Here is a 15,384-nt window from a genome sequence, read left to right on the forward strand (position 1 = left end):
TCGTTTGCCTTGTTCTCTGTATATCAGTCCACGTCTCCCCTTGTTCCCCAGATCGTGCATTGTATTGTCGTGTATCGTCCGTCCATGTCCGTATTTTGCACATTAAACCCTGCTTACCTGACGTCCTGGCTTGCGCTCCTGCTTCCCTGCTTGCCTCTGTCTCCGATCGTGACAACCTGCATAGAAAGACGTGGACACAGTGCAACATGATAGCATGACACAATAAAAAAAAATATATATTACATACATAAAAAGCAAAAGCAAGATGAAAAATAAAAATAAAAAATAAAAATAAAAAAAAAAAAAAAAAACTAAGAAGCAAAGGCCAAAGAGTACAAATAAGTCTTTAGTCTGGATTTAAAAATTGTGATCGTGGGTGCAGATCTAATATCTGGAGTCAAACCATTCCAAAGACGTGGAGCTGCCACGGCAAAAGCACGGTCCCCTTTGTTTTTGTGGCGGGACCGAGCAACATGAAGGAAACCTTTATCAAAAGATCTGAGGAACCTGGGTGGAAATAAAGATCAAGCAACAAGTTTCAAAATCAAGGTACAGGTGCATTATGTGTCTCAAAATGTGACTGTATGTATGTGATATAGCTGGCTACCTGCAAGAGATGATGGGCAGCTTGACCTCAACTTGACTAGCATCAGCAGATGGAATGGAACAAAACCTATGGAGCACAGTTCAAAGAAATAGGAGATATTTAGCTACTCAAAAAAACTCTAACACTGCTGCAAAAATGAGAATCTGAATTTGAAATGAACAAGTAAGAAACTGAAAAAAGGGGGAAAAATACACTTAATGTTTCACCTAATAGATAAAATACAATTCAAATCTAAATAAACATATTTGTTCAAACATTATCAAAATTAAATCTGAAAAATATTTTATGCTAACACTAGCAAACATTTAACTAAACGAAGTTTGCTGATTTATCCAAAAACCGTGTAAACAGGGTCCCATCAACTGGGCCTACTAAGTTTGAGCAACTTTAAGTAACGTTTGCATGCTAACCAGATAAATGAACTGGAAGACACACAGGCTGGAAATGAGCTTAGATAATATTTACTGCCAAGTTGGTGACACTGAACCCAAAATTAGAATTTTACGCAGACGTACAAAAATATTGCCCGCATCTCATTGCACATAACATCCACTCGAACGGAGATATTCACCAATTTTGAGAACAGGCTTTCACCACAATCGCCAATTCTTACTTTAAGCCTACTTTCGCATTAGTTATATGTTTTTTAATCGCATGGATGGAACTATCAGCTATATGTCAATCTTAATATAGTTTTATAATGCACTTACCAAGAACCACAAGCAGGTCTTCACTGGTTATTGTGTGACTCTTCAGTTACCTCTTACTGAGGCACGTACACGCGCATCTGCGAGATTTAAAAAAGCACGGGTCCGGTCTGTGCTGCTGCTCCGGATCAGATACGGACCTTTCTGACGGACTGTCAGTCAGAGCTTGCGGACAAATATGCTGCAAAGCTGGCGCAGAGGTGCATAGTGAGTGTGACTGCTACGCGAATCTAGTGATTCGAAAACGGATCCGGCACAGAGGGAATTGCTGTCTGGGACACCACCTCACCAGCCTGGAACTGCTGGGTGGCGCAGACTCCCTTCCCCTTCCCCGCAATGTCCATCACCACAAGTCCCTTCCACTTCTGGTTGTGGATGAGCTCCTGGATGTGGCTAGAGTCCACGGCAGTGTCCACCGAACCCACTGGTCTCCAGTCCTTCAGAACGCTGGCCGCGCTTGGAACATTACTTTTCCAGCCTTGGTTCCTGATCCAAGCGTCGACCCGGGACTCGGTGGGCTGCCGTCTGCCAAAGTGTGCTGTCAAGAACAAAGTAAATTGTTGTTAGTTAAGAAGCCTATGTAGATAGGACCGTTTCACAGTAAAAAATGTCATTAGTGCTACAAACAATACTCACACAAGACATGCCGTACGCGCATCCTCATCTGGGCCTTCAGCCAGCGCTCATAGAGCTGCCGCTGAAACCGGCCCGACGTCTGCGAGCGTGCTGTCTTGTCTGGGATGTCGCCATCCAGGGTCACGGGGTGGGTCCGAAGGAGCTGATCGAACGCTGCCTGGACATCCATCTGTTGGTTGGATGCCGGGGCAGCATCCCGTGCGGCACCACGGGCAGAACAGCTGGGTCCTTCCTCTGCGGAGTCAGCGCTGAGATACAAATTAAAAAATAAAAAAAATAAAAAAACACAAAAGTTTAAGATTAGTGTTCAGTGGTGAGGGCTTTGGTTGTGTGTCTTGATGTTGGTGTGTTGACAAACAGAAAACATGCCTACCTTGAGTCACCTGCCAGCTTCTTCAGCAGCTAACTGGCCAGCACCACATTCCGCGACTGCTTCATCCGGTAGTGCTCGTCAGCTGTCGCAGTGGAATGAGTGAGATAATCGGCCACCAAGGACTTCTCTTGGTCCGTCAAGTCCTTGGTGGCCGTCTCAAAGATGCGCTGGGCCGTCTGGTAGGTGACTGGATCCAGCTTGTATCTAAAATACAAAAATACATTTATTAATACGTCTCACACAACACCTGACAACATGTATGTAGAACATATTATAGGGGGAATTAATCATGATGATCAGCTCACTTTTGGTGCAGCCGGTTGAGGTCACTCGAAGCGTTGAACACCGGCCTGCCTGCGGTGGAGATGAAGAACCGTTCGTCTCCTCCCAGGTCATCCGGTGTCGTCCGGCTCCTCTTGGAGCTCAGGAGCTGTGGCCGTACCTGGGTGAAGTAGATGTCGAACCACTGTTGACAGAGGAAAACAGATTAAATCGCTGCTCTTGAAATAAACTATGAAATAAATCTTATCAAACTTGATATACTTACTGTCTCCTCCTCAGAGGATAATGCAAATGTGGCCACTTGCTGCGCCGACGTCTTGTGTTCCTTCACCACAATCACCGTATGGTCGGCCTTGGACGTGCTCCTGGTCATGCACTCCTGGACCTACACAATACAATGATGTCCCACTGATAAATAAGAGTATCGGCAAAGAGGAAAAGTGAAGACAAAAAGAATACAACACTTACGGTCATGTGCTCCACCACGCCTGGTGGCTGGAGATGCTTCAGAATGACCGTGGCCTCCAGGTAGTAGAGGACAAGGCAGCACTCTGCACACTCCAGGGGCATCTCCTCCGGATACACCTTGCCAAGGACTGCCAAGAAGTCGTTCTTGGCAGCCCTCAGCACGGCCCAGCAGTCCTCTGGACTCTTCTCTGGGCTCATCCCCGTGAGAATGACATGACTATGTGGGTGGGAGAAGAAAATTCAATTACTGTCAATCCTAATCAATACAGTACACATTTTAATAAAATGTGCTCACAATGTGAAATGGCTCTGCTTCTCCATGCAGTGCACTCCAGGAGCAGTGAGGGAGATAAAAAAAAAACATCATGAGTGTGTTAAACACAGTAGAGGAGATGTATAATCAAATCATAATATGGAATTTAACGGGTGTTGACAGTTGAACTTACCTCCTTTGCGTCATCTCCTTACTCACCAACTTTGCAGAGCTCTGCTGGAGTGAGCCCAGGTACTCCACGAAGAACATTGCCTCATTCCACAAGGCAATGTTGTCACACCGGAGGTCGGTGGCCACGGTGTGGTACTTGAGGAATCTGTCAGAGGAAGGACATGTATGTAAGTATCCATATGTACATGAACTTGTACATGCCACCATGACAATAGTGGGAGGACTGAACTTCCTTGAAGAAAACAGATACGACAATACAACACAAACCTACAATATACTGTTAAAAATCTACATGCTACCAACCTCTTCAGGCTCTTCATGTAGTTGACCTGAGTCTGCCTGGAGAGACCAGCCTCAGTCAGCTCCCGAAAGAAGAGCTTCGTCTTCTCCCTCTCCCTCAGAAATTCAAGGGATGGCTCTTCAGGGTTCACAAAAAACATGAACCTGCTGACGTTTTCCACCTGGAAAATAAAATCGGCATTACTTAATGAATATATTGCGTAGATATAAAGCTCCAAAAAATAATAGAGTGAACTTTTATGGGAGACCTCACCGTCTGCTTGAAATTCTCATTCAGGAGATCCTTCTCCAAGTATGCGGCGAAGCCCTTCAGGAGGGGATGGTCCAGAGAATGTACAGTCCCTTCTCCTGCATCATGTGCCTGGAGGTCTGTGGCCACTGCACCTCCCGGGTACTGCCATGTGGAAAACATATTTCGTCTTAAAATTGCACCTTCAATTGGCTCACAAGCAAAAGCAAAAGGTATCAATGAAGCTGCAAAGCCGAGACACTCATACTCACACTTGAAAGATCTCGCCGTTAGTGACACTGACTGCGTCCTCCGAATGCTCAGTCGCCGAGCTCTCCGGTCGCTGCACGGTTGTACCAGCCACCACAGGAACACTGCTGGTCTGCGCCGCTACTGCTGGGGAGGGGGTGTCAGGCACCACCATGTGGCGACGCTCCAGCTCCTGGATCATCCTTTCAGATAAATAAGTAAATAAAAAACTCTTAGTAAATGTCATACTGAAGAAACGACGTGAGATGTGTAAAAAAGACTGAAGAGTTTTCCCACCAACCTGCTCATTGTCAGGGTCGGCCTCCCGCTGTGGTCCTTCCGTGCCCCTTCCCCGTTTGACCAGCAGGTGGTGCTGGTCATCCCGTCCATACGTCAGTCCTTGTTTCTCTCCTATCACTTGTCTGGTCTTGTGGCTCAATGTATTAAGCATGTGTTGTCTGTTTGCCACTCGGTCCTGAGTTCCCTCTTGTTGTGAGTTCGAATCCCGCCTCCTCTGTTTTTGTATTTAGCTCCCTGGTGTTTTCCTTTATGCTTAATTATTCCTGGTGTTTGCTTTGTAATTGGTTTTGGTTTTGTTTCTTGTTCCCCTGCTTATGTTATTGCCTATGTACCTTCCGTGTGTTGATATATGCTTCCTTGGTTAGTGTTTAGTTTCCCTGATTGTTAGTGTCTTTGAGTTAATTGGTTTCACCTGTGTCCTGTTTCCCTAGTCTTTGTTAATCAGCCTCACCTGCCCTGTGTTAGTCATTACCCCCGTAGTATATTAGTTCCTGCCTTTGTTCTGTTCCCCGCTGGTTCATTGCGTCGTGTCTATGATTGTCTATGTGAGGGTTGTTGCTTGTCTTGATTAGATCTGTATTCTGTTTACCATCCTAGTTATTTAGTTGTTATTTAGTTATTTAGTTATTTAGTTATTTAGTTATTTAGTTATTTAGTTATTTAGTTATTTAGTTATTTAGTTATTTAGTTATTTAGTTATTTAGTTATTTAGTTTTTGTTATTTAATCCCCTTTAGTTTTGACCCCTCGTGGTCCTTTTGGTTTCATTGTGTTTGTAGTGTCTTCGGTTTATTTTTATTAACCCTTTCTGTTCCCTGAGCCGCAAGTGGGTCGTCCACCCTTTTTCGTGCACCATGCCCCGTTCCCGTTCCCGTGCCCGAGCCGCCCGCAACCTTGACAGTATGAACCAGCCAAAAGGACGATCCCCAGGCTCTGGGACACCTGCTGTTCTGGATGATGTCCAGGCTTGTATTGAGCAGCTCTGCACTCTTCAGGCCGTCTGGAGACGGCTATCCCTGACTCCAGCTGTCCTCCAGTCACCCTAGTTATGCTGTGCCCTGACCGAGGCAACCAGCTGCTCCAGCTCTCTCCAGCATCTCCGGAGGAGGAGGTGCGAAGGCTGGAGAGGGCCTTCTGGCACCTGGTGGACCTGGCCGGGTCGCCGAAGGAATCCGAACCAGGTTGCCCAGGGCAAGCCACGGCCGCTTCTGTCGCTCAGCCCGAGCCGCCCGTGCCTGGCCCACAGGGGGCCTCTGCTTCTGCTCTGCCCGCGCCCGGCCCACAGGGGGCCGCTTTCGTCTCTGCTCTGCCCACATCTGGCCCACAGGGGGCTGCCTTCGTCTCTGCTCTGTCCGCACCCGGCCCACAGGGGGCCGCCGCCTCTGCTTCTCCATCTAAGGCCGTCCTGACCCCATGCCCAAAGGCCCGGACTTCTACCCCCACACAAGTGGACCTTTCTTGGCACTGGTGGGGGCCCAGCAAAGGACCAGCCCTGTTCTCTGTCTCCCGAAAGGGGAGACGGGGACATGCCAGGCGGTTCAACCGCCCTGACCTAGCCCCTTCCTCAGTGTCACCCTCTGGCCCTCATTCATCATTCCCTTCTCCTTCGCCCTTCAGTTCCCATTCCGGTCCCGTGCCCATCTCATCGCCCTCCAGTCCCAGGTCCTGTCCCAATCCTGCAGTCCCTTCCTCATTGTCACCCTCTGGTCGCCATCCTACAGTCCCTTCGTTATCGTCCTCCAGTCCCCATTCCGGTCTTGTGCCCTCCTCGTCGTTCCCCAGTCTTGTAGTCCCCCCCTCGTTGTTGCCCTCCGTTCCCAGTTCCCGTCCTTGTCCTAGGGTCCCTTCCTCATCATCCTCTGGTCCTTCGCTCCCTTCCTTGTCACCCTCCGGTCCCTTTTCCCGTCCTGCCGTCATTGCCTCATCGCCCTCCAGTACCCGTCCTTGTCCACGTCCCGCAGTCCCTTCCTTGTCGCCCTCCTACCAACCACCTACCCAACAGTTCCCTTCTCCGTTTCCCGGTCAGCTGCCCCAACAAGTTCCATTTCTGCCCTTTCCTTCCAGTCCCTCTGCCCTGCTTCGGTCCCAGTCCCATGTCCCTGGTCCTTTCCCTTCTGATTCCCCTACGTTTTGTTTTCCGCCTCATGCCCCAGGATTTGTTCCTCCGTCCCCGCGTCTGTTCCCGAGTCAGTTGGTTTTTGGTCCCCATGTTCTATCTCCTGCTGTGTTTTCCCGTCTGGTCTTTTTGTACCAGTCATGGCAAACAGACACAAATCAAATGTATATGAGCAAGCAACATAAGGGATCTGTTGTTTGGGTAAATTATATTATAGTATACACTATATATTTGTGGTGTGGTGGCGAATTGGTGCAGAAGATGATTATGACCAATCATAAATTGATCATAACTTACGCCTTGGAAGCCATTCTTGACGAGTTGTTCGACAAAAGATGAAATCTTGAGCAGAATCTGGAGCTCTTGTCTCGCTGGAAGCAGAGGTAGAGTAAGTGTACATGTGGAGGTCTCCTCTTAATATACCATTCTGACCGTGTCCCCTCCCCCCTCGTAGCCCCGCCCACCCCAGCCCCAGTGTCATTCTGAGGGACACTTTGAAAGACAATTTCAAAAAATGTAACTTTTAAAAAGGATAAGAACTGAAATTATATTTCTAAATAAAGTGATAAATTGAGAGTGCAGTTCTAAAACTTCTGCACCAATTCGCCACCACACCACAAATATATAGTGTATACTGTAATATAATTTACCCAAACAACAGATCCCTTATGTTGCTTGCTCATATACATTTGATTTGTGTCTGTGTTTGCCATTTCAAAACCTTGTTGTGACACTTGGCTGACTTTAATATAAGCTATTGGAGCTGTAGTAATTTCCGTTTTACAATATCTTGATTAATGTGGAAGATCGTAATTTAACATACATAGGACGATGATAAAGAATGTTTGCTTTCTTATGCGTCGGTCACGCTAAGCAACTGCAACGCCCCGCATACCATTGGACAGCTACAGTGATTCTGAGCAATATTGGCAGTATGATCCAATTTCGATTTCGTCGTTTTTACCCTGAAATTTCTGCCTGAAAGCACTCGCTCACTAATTGGAGCGAGCCAGCCTTAAAGGGCCCAGATCGCATTATTGATGGTACCACATATTGTTCTAATCCGTACTGTTGTGACACAGACATGACATACAGTGACTACTAATATTAGCAGGATAGGCTCAATGTATAATGTTCCGAATATTTTGGTATATTGCTCGGCATTACTGGTTTTTTAATACATTTATTTGAGTCACCCTGTTTGTTTACGTGACCTGATGTTTACGTGATCTCAGCCTAATTGTTACGTTGGCAGATTGTTGGGGGATGGGTAGCCCTGCATGTGCATCGCAGAGAAGTGCAAAACAGCAATCAAGGAAACAATAGCCCTAGGCTGGCAAGCCCAATTCAGGTATTTGTCCCCTCATCTCAGAAGCTGATGTTGACGGCTTGAGTAACTGACGTGCTTGATTCAAATGCTGATGACTCCCAGGTTGAGGAATTTGTAACTAAATAGTTGGATTAAAAATATTTGCATCATTGTAATTTGCTCACAACTACAGCTAACTTGCCTGTGTGGTCTGTTCCCTGTCCCTTGTTTTCTTCTGCTTATCACTTACTTTTAGTTGAATTTCCAATTGTCATCTCCATTGTTTAGTGCTCAATGTCTTTGATAAATAACATCATATACACTCACCTAAAGGATTATTAGGAACACCATACTAATACGGTGTTTGACCCCCTTTCGCCTTCAGAACTGCCTTAATTCTACGTGGCATTGATTCAGCAAGGTGCTGAAAGCATTCTTTAGAAATGTTGGCCCATATTGATAGGATAGCATCTTGCAGTTGATGGAGATTTGTGGGATGCACATCCAGGACATTAAACTCCCGTTCCACCACATCCCAAAGATGCTTTTCTCAGACATGTCCTGGGAATTGTAGCTTTTATGGAAGCTAGGTCGCTATACTTTATCAAAAAAATAACGTAACTACTGGAAAATCATTTGATTCAGAAATCAGCGACACTACAGGCAAGCTACTAGATAATGTAAGTAAACAAATAGCTTCGCTATATGGCTACTGCCCATCACTGACCGTACACCTCATCCAAAGCTATAGTGGTCACAGATGGGATCACTGCCCACTCTCTCCTTCATTGTTTGGCATCTTCATAGAACCACATGCGGCAGCAATATGACAGAAAAGTGAAATAAATGGAATTCATACCGATACCTCAACACAAAATAATCTGTGCAGATGATATCATGCTGTTTGTACAAAACTAGGGCTGCAACAACTAATCGATTAAAATCGATTATTAAAATAGTTGCCAACTAATTTAATAATCGATTAGTTGGGTCTACGTTATTACACACACAAGTACAGTGGTTACCTCCTAATTTGGGAGCAGTAAGCTAACCAAAGCCGCGGTGGCAGTAAAGTACGATTAAGCTGGATGCCGATCGCCATAAAAGGAAAAAGGTGACGAGAACCAATGGCGTGCCTTGAGAAGCTTACGTGATGAATTCTGGGAGAATTGAAAAAAAAGTTTAAAAATGGCGGAGGCGGACACAGCAGAATCTTGTTTTAGAAGCCAGAATTTGATGATAATTAGCTGAAATTAGGTCGGAGAGACACTGATGTATTATGTGACGTTGTGGAGTTTTTGGATTATTTTATGCAATTATTCAGATTACTTAACGCAAATCCTTCATTCAGTGGTGTAGTGGAGGGTAAATGCACACAAACGCCATTTACGCACCTTTTAAATTTACAAAACAGCGTTTACTTAACATTAGTGATCTCAAAAAAGGTAAGGATATAAATGGTTACCCACCATTTTTACTGCTGTGCATATACACTCACCTAAAGGATTATTAGGAACACCTGTTCAATTTCTCATTAATGCAATTATCTAATCAACCAATCACATGGCAGTTGCTTCAATGCATTTAGGGGTGTGTAGAGCTTAGATCGGGCCCAAAAAATGAAACCCGATCCTACCCGAGCCCGTGCACCTTGTGTCCGAGCCCGACCCGGTCCGACACATTAACTGTAATTATGAGCCCGAGCCCGATTTAAACCCGACTATTTTTTAATACGTGAGCCGTTGTAACAGACGTTCTCAACTACAATTCTAAGTTGTTTGAACTACAGAAATTAGTTTAGATTTATCTTAATGAAAAATGCAACAATAACGAAGCATGTAAACTGCATTGTTTGTTTATTCAGAATGGATCGCAAATAGATCCGAATGAAAAAAAAACGTGAACAATGATAAACACAGAAAATGAACAAGTAATTAACTTTGGATGGCATATTTAATAAATATGATAAGTTTTAGAATATTTTTAAACAAAATAGGTAATAGCGGAACTGTTGTTCTGATGTCCGCAATTATTGAGACACGTTTAGAAGAAAAGCACGTTTTCACTTATCCAATTCGCTTGCTGCTGGAACCAGTTTGTGTGCTCGGCATCGAACTTTAAGTAAAGGGTTAAGAAAAAGGTTAAATCCTTCCGTAAGCAGCCAACGAGGTATGTGTTAATTAAGTTTTAGTTAAGTTTGTTGTATTTAGCCATGTAAATGCTAACTGAGGTTCGTGTTAACTGTATATGAATTCTCTAAGCTGTCTTTATTGTTATTTATGTTTATATTTCATTTGAATTTCAATGTTTGTTAGCTAATATTGTAAGTAAATGTGCTTGATTTTGTGTTTCCGTATCTGTATTTAGTTCTCACGTCTGCCATGATGGTGATAATAACGAAGCCACTGTCTTTCGAATAAACCGTCGGCTCAGTTAAATGCAAAGGACTCTTGTGCTCGTGTCTTACGGGAGGGAGCTACATTTATAATTATGGCATAGCTCTCCACCCAATTAGGCTAATTAAGTAATGATAAAAAAAAAAAAAACACACACAAATGCTTGATCATGGCCCCGCCCAGCCCGGCCCGGCCCAGCCCGGCCCGGCCCGAAGATAGTGGCAGGAAATATCGGCCCGACCCGGCCCACGGGTCGGGTCGGGTCAAGTCTGGGCTCGGCCTCGGGCAGAGAATCTAAACTCTAGGGGTGTGGTCCTGGCAGAGGTGTAAAGAGTACCTGAAAACCATACTTGAGTAAGAGTACAGATACCTTACTGTATAAATTACTCCATTACAAGTTACAAGTCACCAATTCCAATAAGACTTGAGTAAAAGTCGTAAAGTATCCAATTTTAAAAGAACTTAAGTATTTTACTCGTACTGAATGTAGGCTCAAAGAACACCAAGAAATGTGGAAAACAAGGAACTATTTATTTATGAGGCTTTATTTCCTAATATAGACATTAAATTGAACACCTCAATGTTTCAAAATGGCAGAAGAAGAAAATAGAACAAAAAGTCAGTCTCAGTCAAACTCAAATGTTCAAAAAAAAGGTAAAACAATTAAAAAAAACTAATAAAAAAACAAATTCAGAGCTGACTTTAATGGTGTTTTATCTCTCAGTTTCAGAGGGGGGCAATATTTTTATTCAGCTTCAACAAAAGCTGGTTCTCAAAGTTCTTGGAACTTACTCTAGTTCTTTTTGGCCTGAAAATGAGGCCAGCACTGCTAAAAAGACGCTCGCAAGCAGCAGATGCAGGAAGGGGAGTGTTGAGCCTTAAAGACAACTTTAGTAGAGAGGGGAAGGTTTTCAGGACACCCGTGTCATCACCAGCATATGTCAGATAGCCATCAAGCACTGCTGGGCCTTGTTGTGCCCGAGACGTCTTCAGTGGCTTGAAGAAATCCTCTTCCTCTGATGAAGTGGAATCACTTGTAAGCTGAGAGTTCTCCTCCATATTTCCCTTTATGAAGTCAAGGCCTACAATACACATTTGGAAATGTTTCTGCAACAATTTAAATTAATCCAAAAGCATTTTAGTGCTTTTAAAATTACGCATATTCACATTTATTCAGTTTAAAATACATTATCTCAGCATTCCACAAAGTTTCCAAAAATTCACACATTACTGATAAAAGTATTTAGAATATTGCCTAATATCCCAAATTATATGCAATACTAGAACACCCATTTTTCCATCTAAATGTTTAAGTTAGTTCCAAAATCAGTTAGCAATTAATTTAAAAAGAAAAGAAAAAAAAACTATACTAATTAGTATGTCACTGCTCTTCATTTAGTTTTACAGTATATGCCTGTGACTACAAACCGAGGTTGAGGATGGCATCATCAGTTGTCCAATAAGTTTTAAACTTCGGAAGCAGGATTGCAGCTGCAATCAGCTCAGGATTATTGAGCATGTCACCGAAGCGCTTGTTCACACCTTCAAGGATTGCATCTACCAGGCTCTTGCAGAGTTTCATGGATATCTTGGCTCGTTTTAGTTTGGAAACCATGACGTTGAGTGTTGGTAAAAGCCAGCCCATATGCACATTGGTTTCTCCCTGCAAGATATTAATCGCTTTGGCAACAGGGGCCATAGCCGTGACATATTCCCCAAGAAAGGCCTTTTCTGCAGGAGTGAACCTATTAAAAAACAAACAAAAAAAAAAACAACCTTTTTCAAGACCATTTAAAGTAACTGATTATAGCAAAATATAGATGCTACTCATTTAGGATTTAAATGAATCATAGGATAGTAGAACAATTTGCATTGATTATAACATTCATTATAACATTACTCACATGGGGATTTTGAATTCCACACAGAGATTCCGGAAAACACCATCTCCCTTTTCCTTCATGATCTTCAGTATCCTCTCCACTGAAAGAAACAAAGAGTTCCATCGTGTGGCATTTGGACGAATTAACTGCATACTACATTCCTCTTCCATCATCTCTGCAGCTTTACTGGACCGGCCACTCTTGTTCCACAAGGCCCAACATTTGGAGAAGAATGATCTTGATAACCTTTTGTATGTTTCATCTGATTGAGCAGTGTCAACATCCACAGTGGAAACCAAGTTCAGAAGATGGCAAGCACAACGCTGATTCTTGGGCAAATGAAATTCAAGATCATCCTTGGCTAGAATTTCAGCAACCTCAACATATTCAGTCTCTCCACATTTCTCCCCATCTTCAGTGTCAGATTCATCCTCATCTTCTGATGGGGTTGCTGTTGCATGTTCTGTGTTGTTGCTGTGCATGTTCTCACCTCCATAGACACGAAAGGCTTTCAAAAAATTTGATCCATTGTCTGTTGTTATACAGACAACTTTTTCATGTATCTCAAATTCAGAATGTATGTCATGTATCGCAGCTGCAAGTACATCAAACGTGTGCGACCCCTTTAATTGTCGACAGGCAAGTGCTGCAGAGCATCGCTGTAGATTGTGTTGGTCAATCCAGTGCGCTGTCATACCTATAAAGCTGCGCCGCCTTGAACTCCAGCAATCAGTAGTTGTACAGATGTATTCCACCCTGCTCATGGCTTCTGTTACACTTTTCTTCATTCCTCCCGCAGCTTCCTCTATCTTGGTACAGATGGTTGATCTTGATCGTACAGTAGAGTTAGGCTGCAAGTCATGAATCAGGTCCTTGAATTCATCTTTTTCAACCACGCTAAAAGGTTGGAGACCGTACACAATGAATCGCAGTACAGCTTTATCAACGGTCGCTTGAGAAATGATCTTGGTCTCTCCAATTTTGAGTTGTTTCGTTAAGGGCTCCATATTTCTGCTCACATTCTTCCTCTTCTGAGCGATCGAGGTCAGGTTTGAGTAGTTTTTCAAGTGATTAGGATGTTTTCTCTGTATTAAAATTAAACAAAGAGGAGCAGTGTTATTTTTCAACTTAGTAAACTATGTATAAATTCAATTAAAAATACATCACAAACTCACGGCTAAATGCACCTGATGCAAAATGTATAATTTCAGTGATACATTCATTCACATTGCACAAAAAGAATTAAGCTAAAATACAGTCATGTTGCAGTGGTTTTTGCCATATCAGTAACTGTATTAACTTTTGCTAACATTATGCTTACAATACCATTGTAAAGTGAGACATGATCTGTATAGATTCATTTGACTTAATTCACATTAAATTAACATTAAATTAATGTTACACTCTTTACACTACATAACATTAGACTCTTACCTCAATGTGTTTCCTCAAATTTGACGATGAATTCTTAAAAGCACTTATTTTCGTGGTTCGTGGCAAACAAAGTAGACACTGCATCCTGTAAGAGCCATTCTGTATATCGGCAAATGAAAACATTTCTTTCAAATAAGGCCATGGATGGTCGTCAGTGCTGGCACTGCTTGATGTGCTGGCTTCGGCGTTGGCTTCATCAGCGGCTGCAGCCATGTCGCTAATTAAACACCTGATATTTGGCAAGCTGCTAATTCACGTGAGAAGCCTCCGGCTGCAGCCTGCGGCCTACCCTACGTCAACCCACGAGCACGTCAATCATGCCGTTCATTCGCCCTTCGTTTACGCAAATCACGCTGACGTTCTGAAGAAGCATTTTACGGCGCCTGGTTTACGCTTTAACCCAGCAGTTTGTTTTACAGTAAACTTTTTTTCTTTTTAGTAAGTGGAAAGAGTACGCTCTAAAAATATATAAACTACAGTATAGTAAACACATAAACCAGTAACATAACTGTTTATTATCAATTACAGTATTATTACGAATTATGATTTTTTATAATCGTATAGGAGCACCCTCATGTATGCGGTCCGAAACGTCGCTATGCGGTGCATGACGGTGCTTCATTCATGGTCATAACGGTCACATGGTGGGCACATCAGGACTGTATTTAAACGTTTTAGGACTATTTACCCTTGTTTATGTCGCTGTAGGATGTCCATAATATAATTTCAATCCAATATCAATCTAATGCTTGTCTGTGTTGATTGGTTAATATATTGATTGGTGTATTAGTATAGCCGGAGAGTACAGTAATAAAACCCATTGCAATCAAGTATACAGTGCCTTATAAAAGTATTCAGTTATCACCATTTTACTCAATTACAAAGGATAGTTAAACGTTTTCCAAATGAGCATTTTATTGCATTTCCAAAGGCACTGCAAGTTATTTCTGTGCCAACATTAACATTAAATAAACTTATAATTAGGGGTGTGGTCCTGGTCAAGACAATCTCCTGAACTCCAAACTGAATGTCAGAATGGGAAAGAAAGGTGATTTAAGCAATTTTGAGCGTGGCATGGTTGTTGGTGCCAGACGGGCCGGTCTGAGTATTTCACAATCTGCTCAGTTACTGGGATTTTCACGCACAACCATTTCTAGGGTTTACAAAGAATGGTGTGCAAAGGGAAAAACATCCAGTATGCGGCAGTCCTGTGGGCGAAAATGCCTTGTTGATGCTAGAGGTCAGAGGAGAATGGACCAACTGATTCAAGCTGATAGAAGAGCAACTTTGACTTTTGACATCCCACAAATCTCCATCAACTGCAAGATGCTATCCTATCAATATGGGCCAACATTTCTAGAGAATGCTTTCAGCACCTTGTTGAATCAATGCCACTTAGAATTAAGGCAGTTCTGAAGGCGAAAGGGGGTCAAACACCGTATTAGTATGGTGTTCCTAATAATCCTTTAGGTGAGTTGATGGAGATTTGTGGGATGCACATCCAGGGCACGAAGCTCCCGTTCCACCACATCCCAAAGATGCTCTATTGGGTTGAGATCTGGTGACTGTGGGGGCCATTGTAGTACAGTGAACTCATTGTCATGTTCAAGAAACCAATTTGAAATGATTCGAGCTTTGTGACATGGTGCAT

The 15,384-nt window shown here is 43.3% G+C and overlaps 2 protein-coding genes and 1 long non-coding RNA gene across 3 annotated transcripts; all 3 read right to left on the reverse strand.

Annotated features, from left to right (window-relative positions):
* Positions 1 to 340: 340 nt before the first annotated feature.
* LOC140582875 (uncharacterized) lies at positions 341 to 1,401 on the reverse strand. Its single transcript, XR_011985668.1, has 3 exons — positions 1,318 to 1,401; positions 608 to 673; positions 341 to 507 (listed from the first exon to the last, which is right to left on the reverse strand). It is a non-coding gene; the product is annotated as an uncharacterized lncRNA (long non-coding RNA).
* A 1,880-nt stretch (positions 1,402 to 3,281) lies between these two features.
* On the reverse strand, positions 3,282 to 6,512 carry LOC140582766 (uncharacterized). The gene is made up of 4 exons (XM_072707078.1): positions 6,315 to 6,512; positions 4,072 to 4,212; positions 3,822 to 3,979; positions 3,282 to 3,663 (listed from the first exon to the last, which is right to left on the reverse strand). Exons 1-4 carry the CDS (start codon positions 6,510 to 6,512, stop codon positions 3,516 to 3,518), a joined length of 645 nt encoding a protein of 214 aa, XP_072563179.1. The 3' UTR covers positions 3,282 to 3,515.
* A 4,438-nt stretch (positions 6,513 to 10,950) lies between these two features.
* LOC140582767 (uncharacterized) lies at positions 10,951 to 14,498 on the reverse strand. The gene is made up of 6 exons (XM_072707079.1): positions 13,734 to 14,498; positions 12,997 to 13,384; positions 12,321 to 12,399; positions 11,845 to 12,161; positions 11,209 to 11,498; positions 10,951 to 10,992 (listed from the first exon to the last, which is right to left on the reverse strand). Exons 1-6 carry the CDS (start codon positions 13,944 to 13,946, stop codon positions 10,951 to 10,953), a joined length of 1,329 nt encoding a protein of 442 aa, XP_072563180.1. The 5' UTR covers positions 13,947 to 14,498.
* Between the last annotated feature and the right edge of the window lie 886 nt (positions 14,499 to 15,384).

The sequence above is a fragment of the Paramormyrops kingsleyae genome, chromosome 25, assembly GCF_048594095.1.
Source record: "Paramormyrops kingsleyae isolate MSU_618 chromosome 25, PKINGS_0.4, whole genome shotgun sequence".
Taxonomy (NCBI): domain Eukaryota; kingdom Metazoa; phylum Chordata; class Actinopteri; order Osteoglossiformes; family Mormyridae; genus Paramormyrops; species Paramormyrops kingsleyae.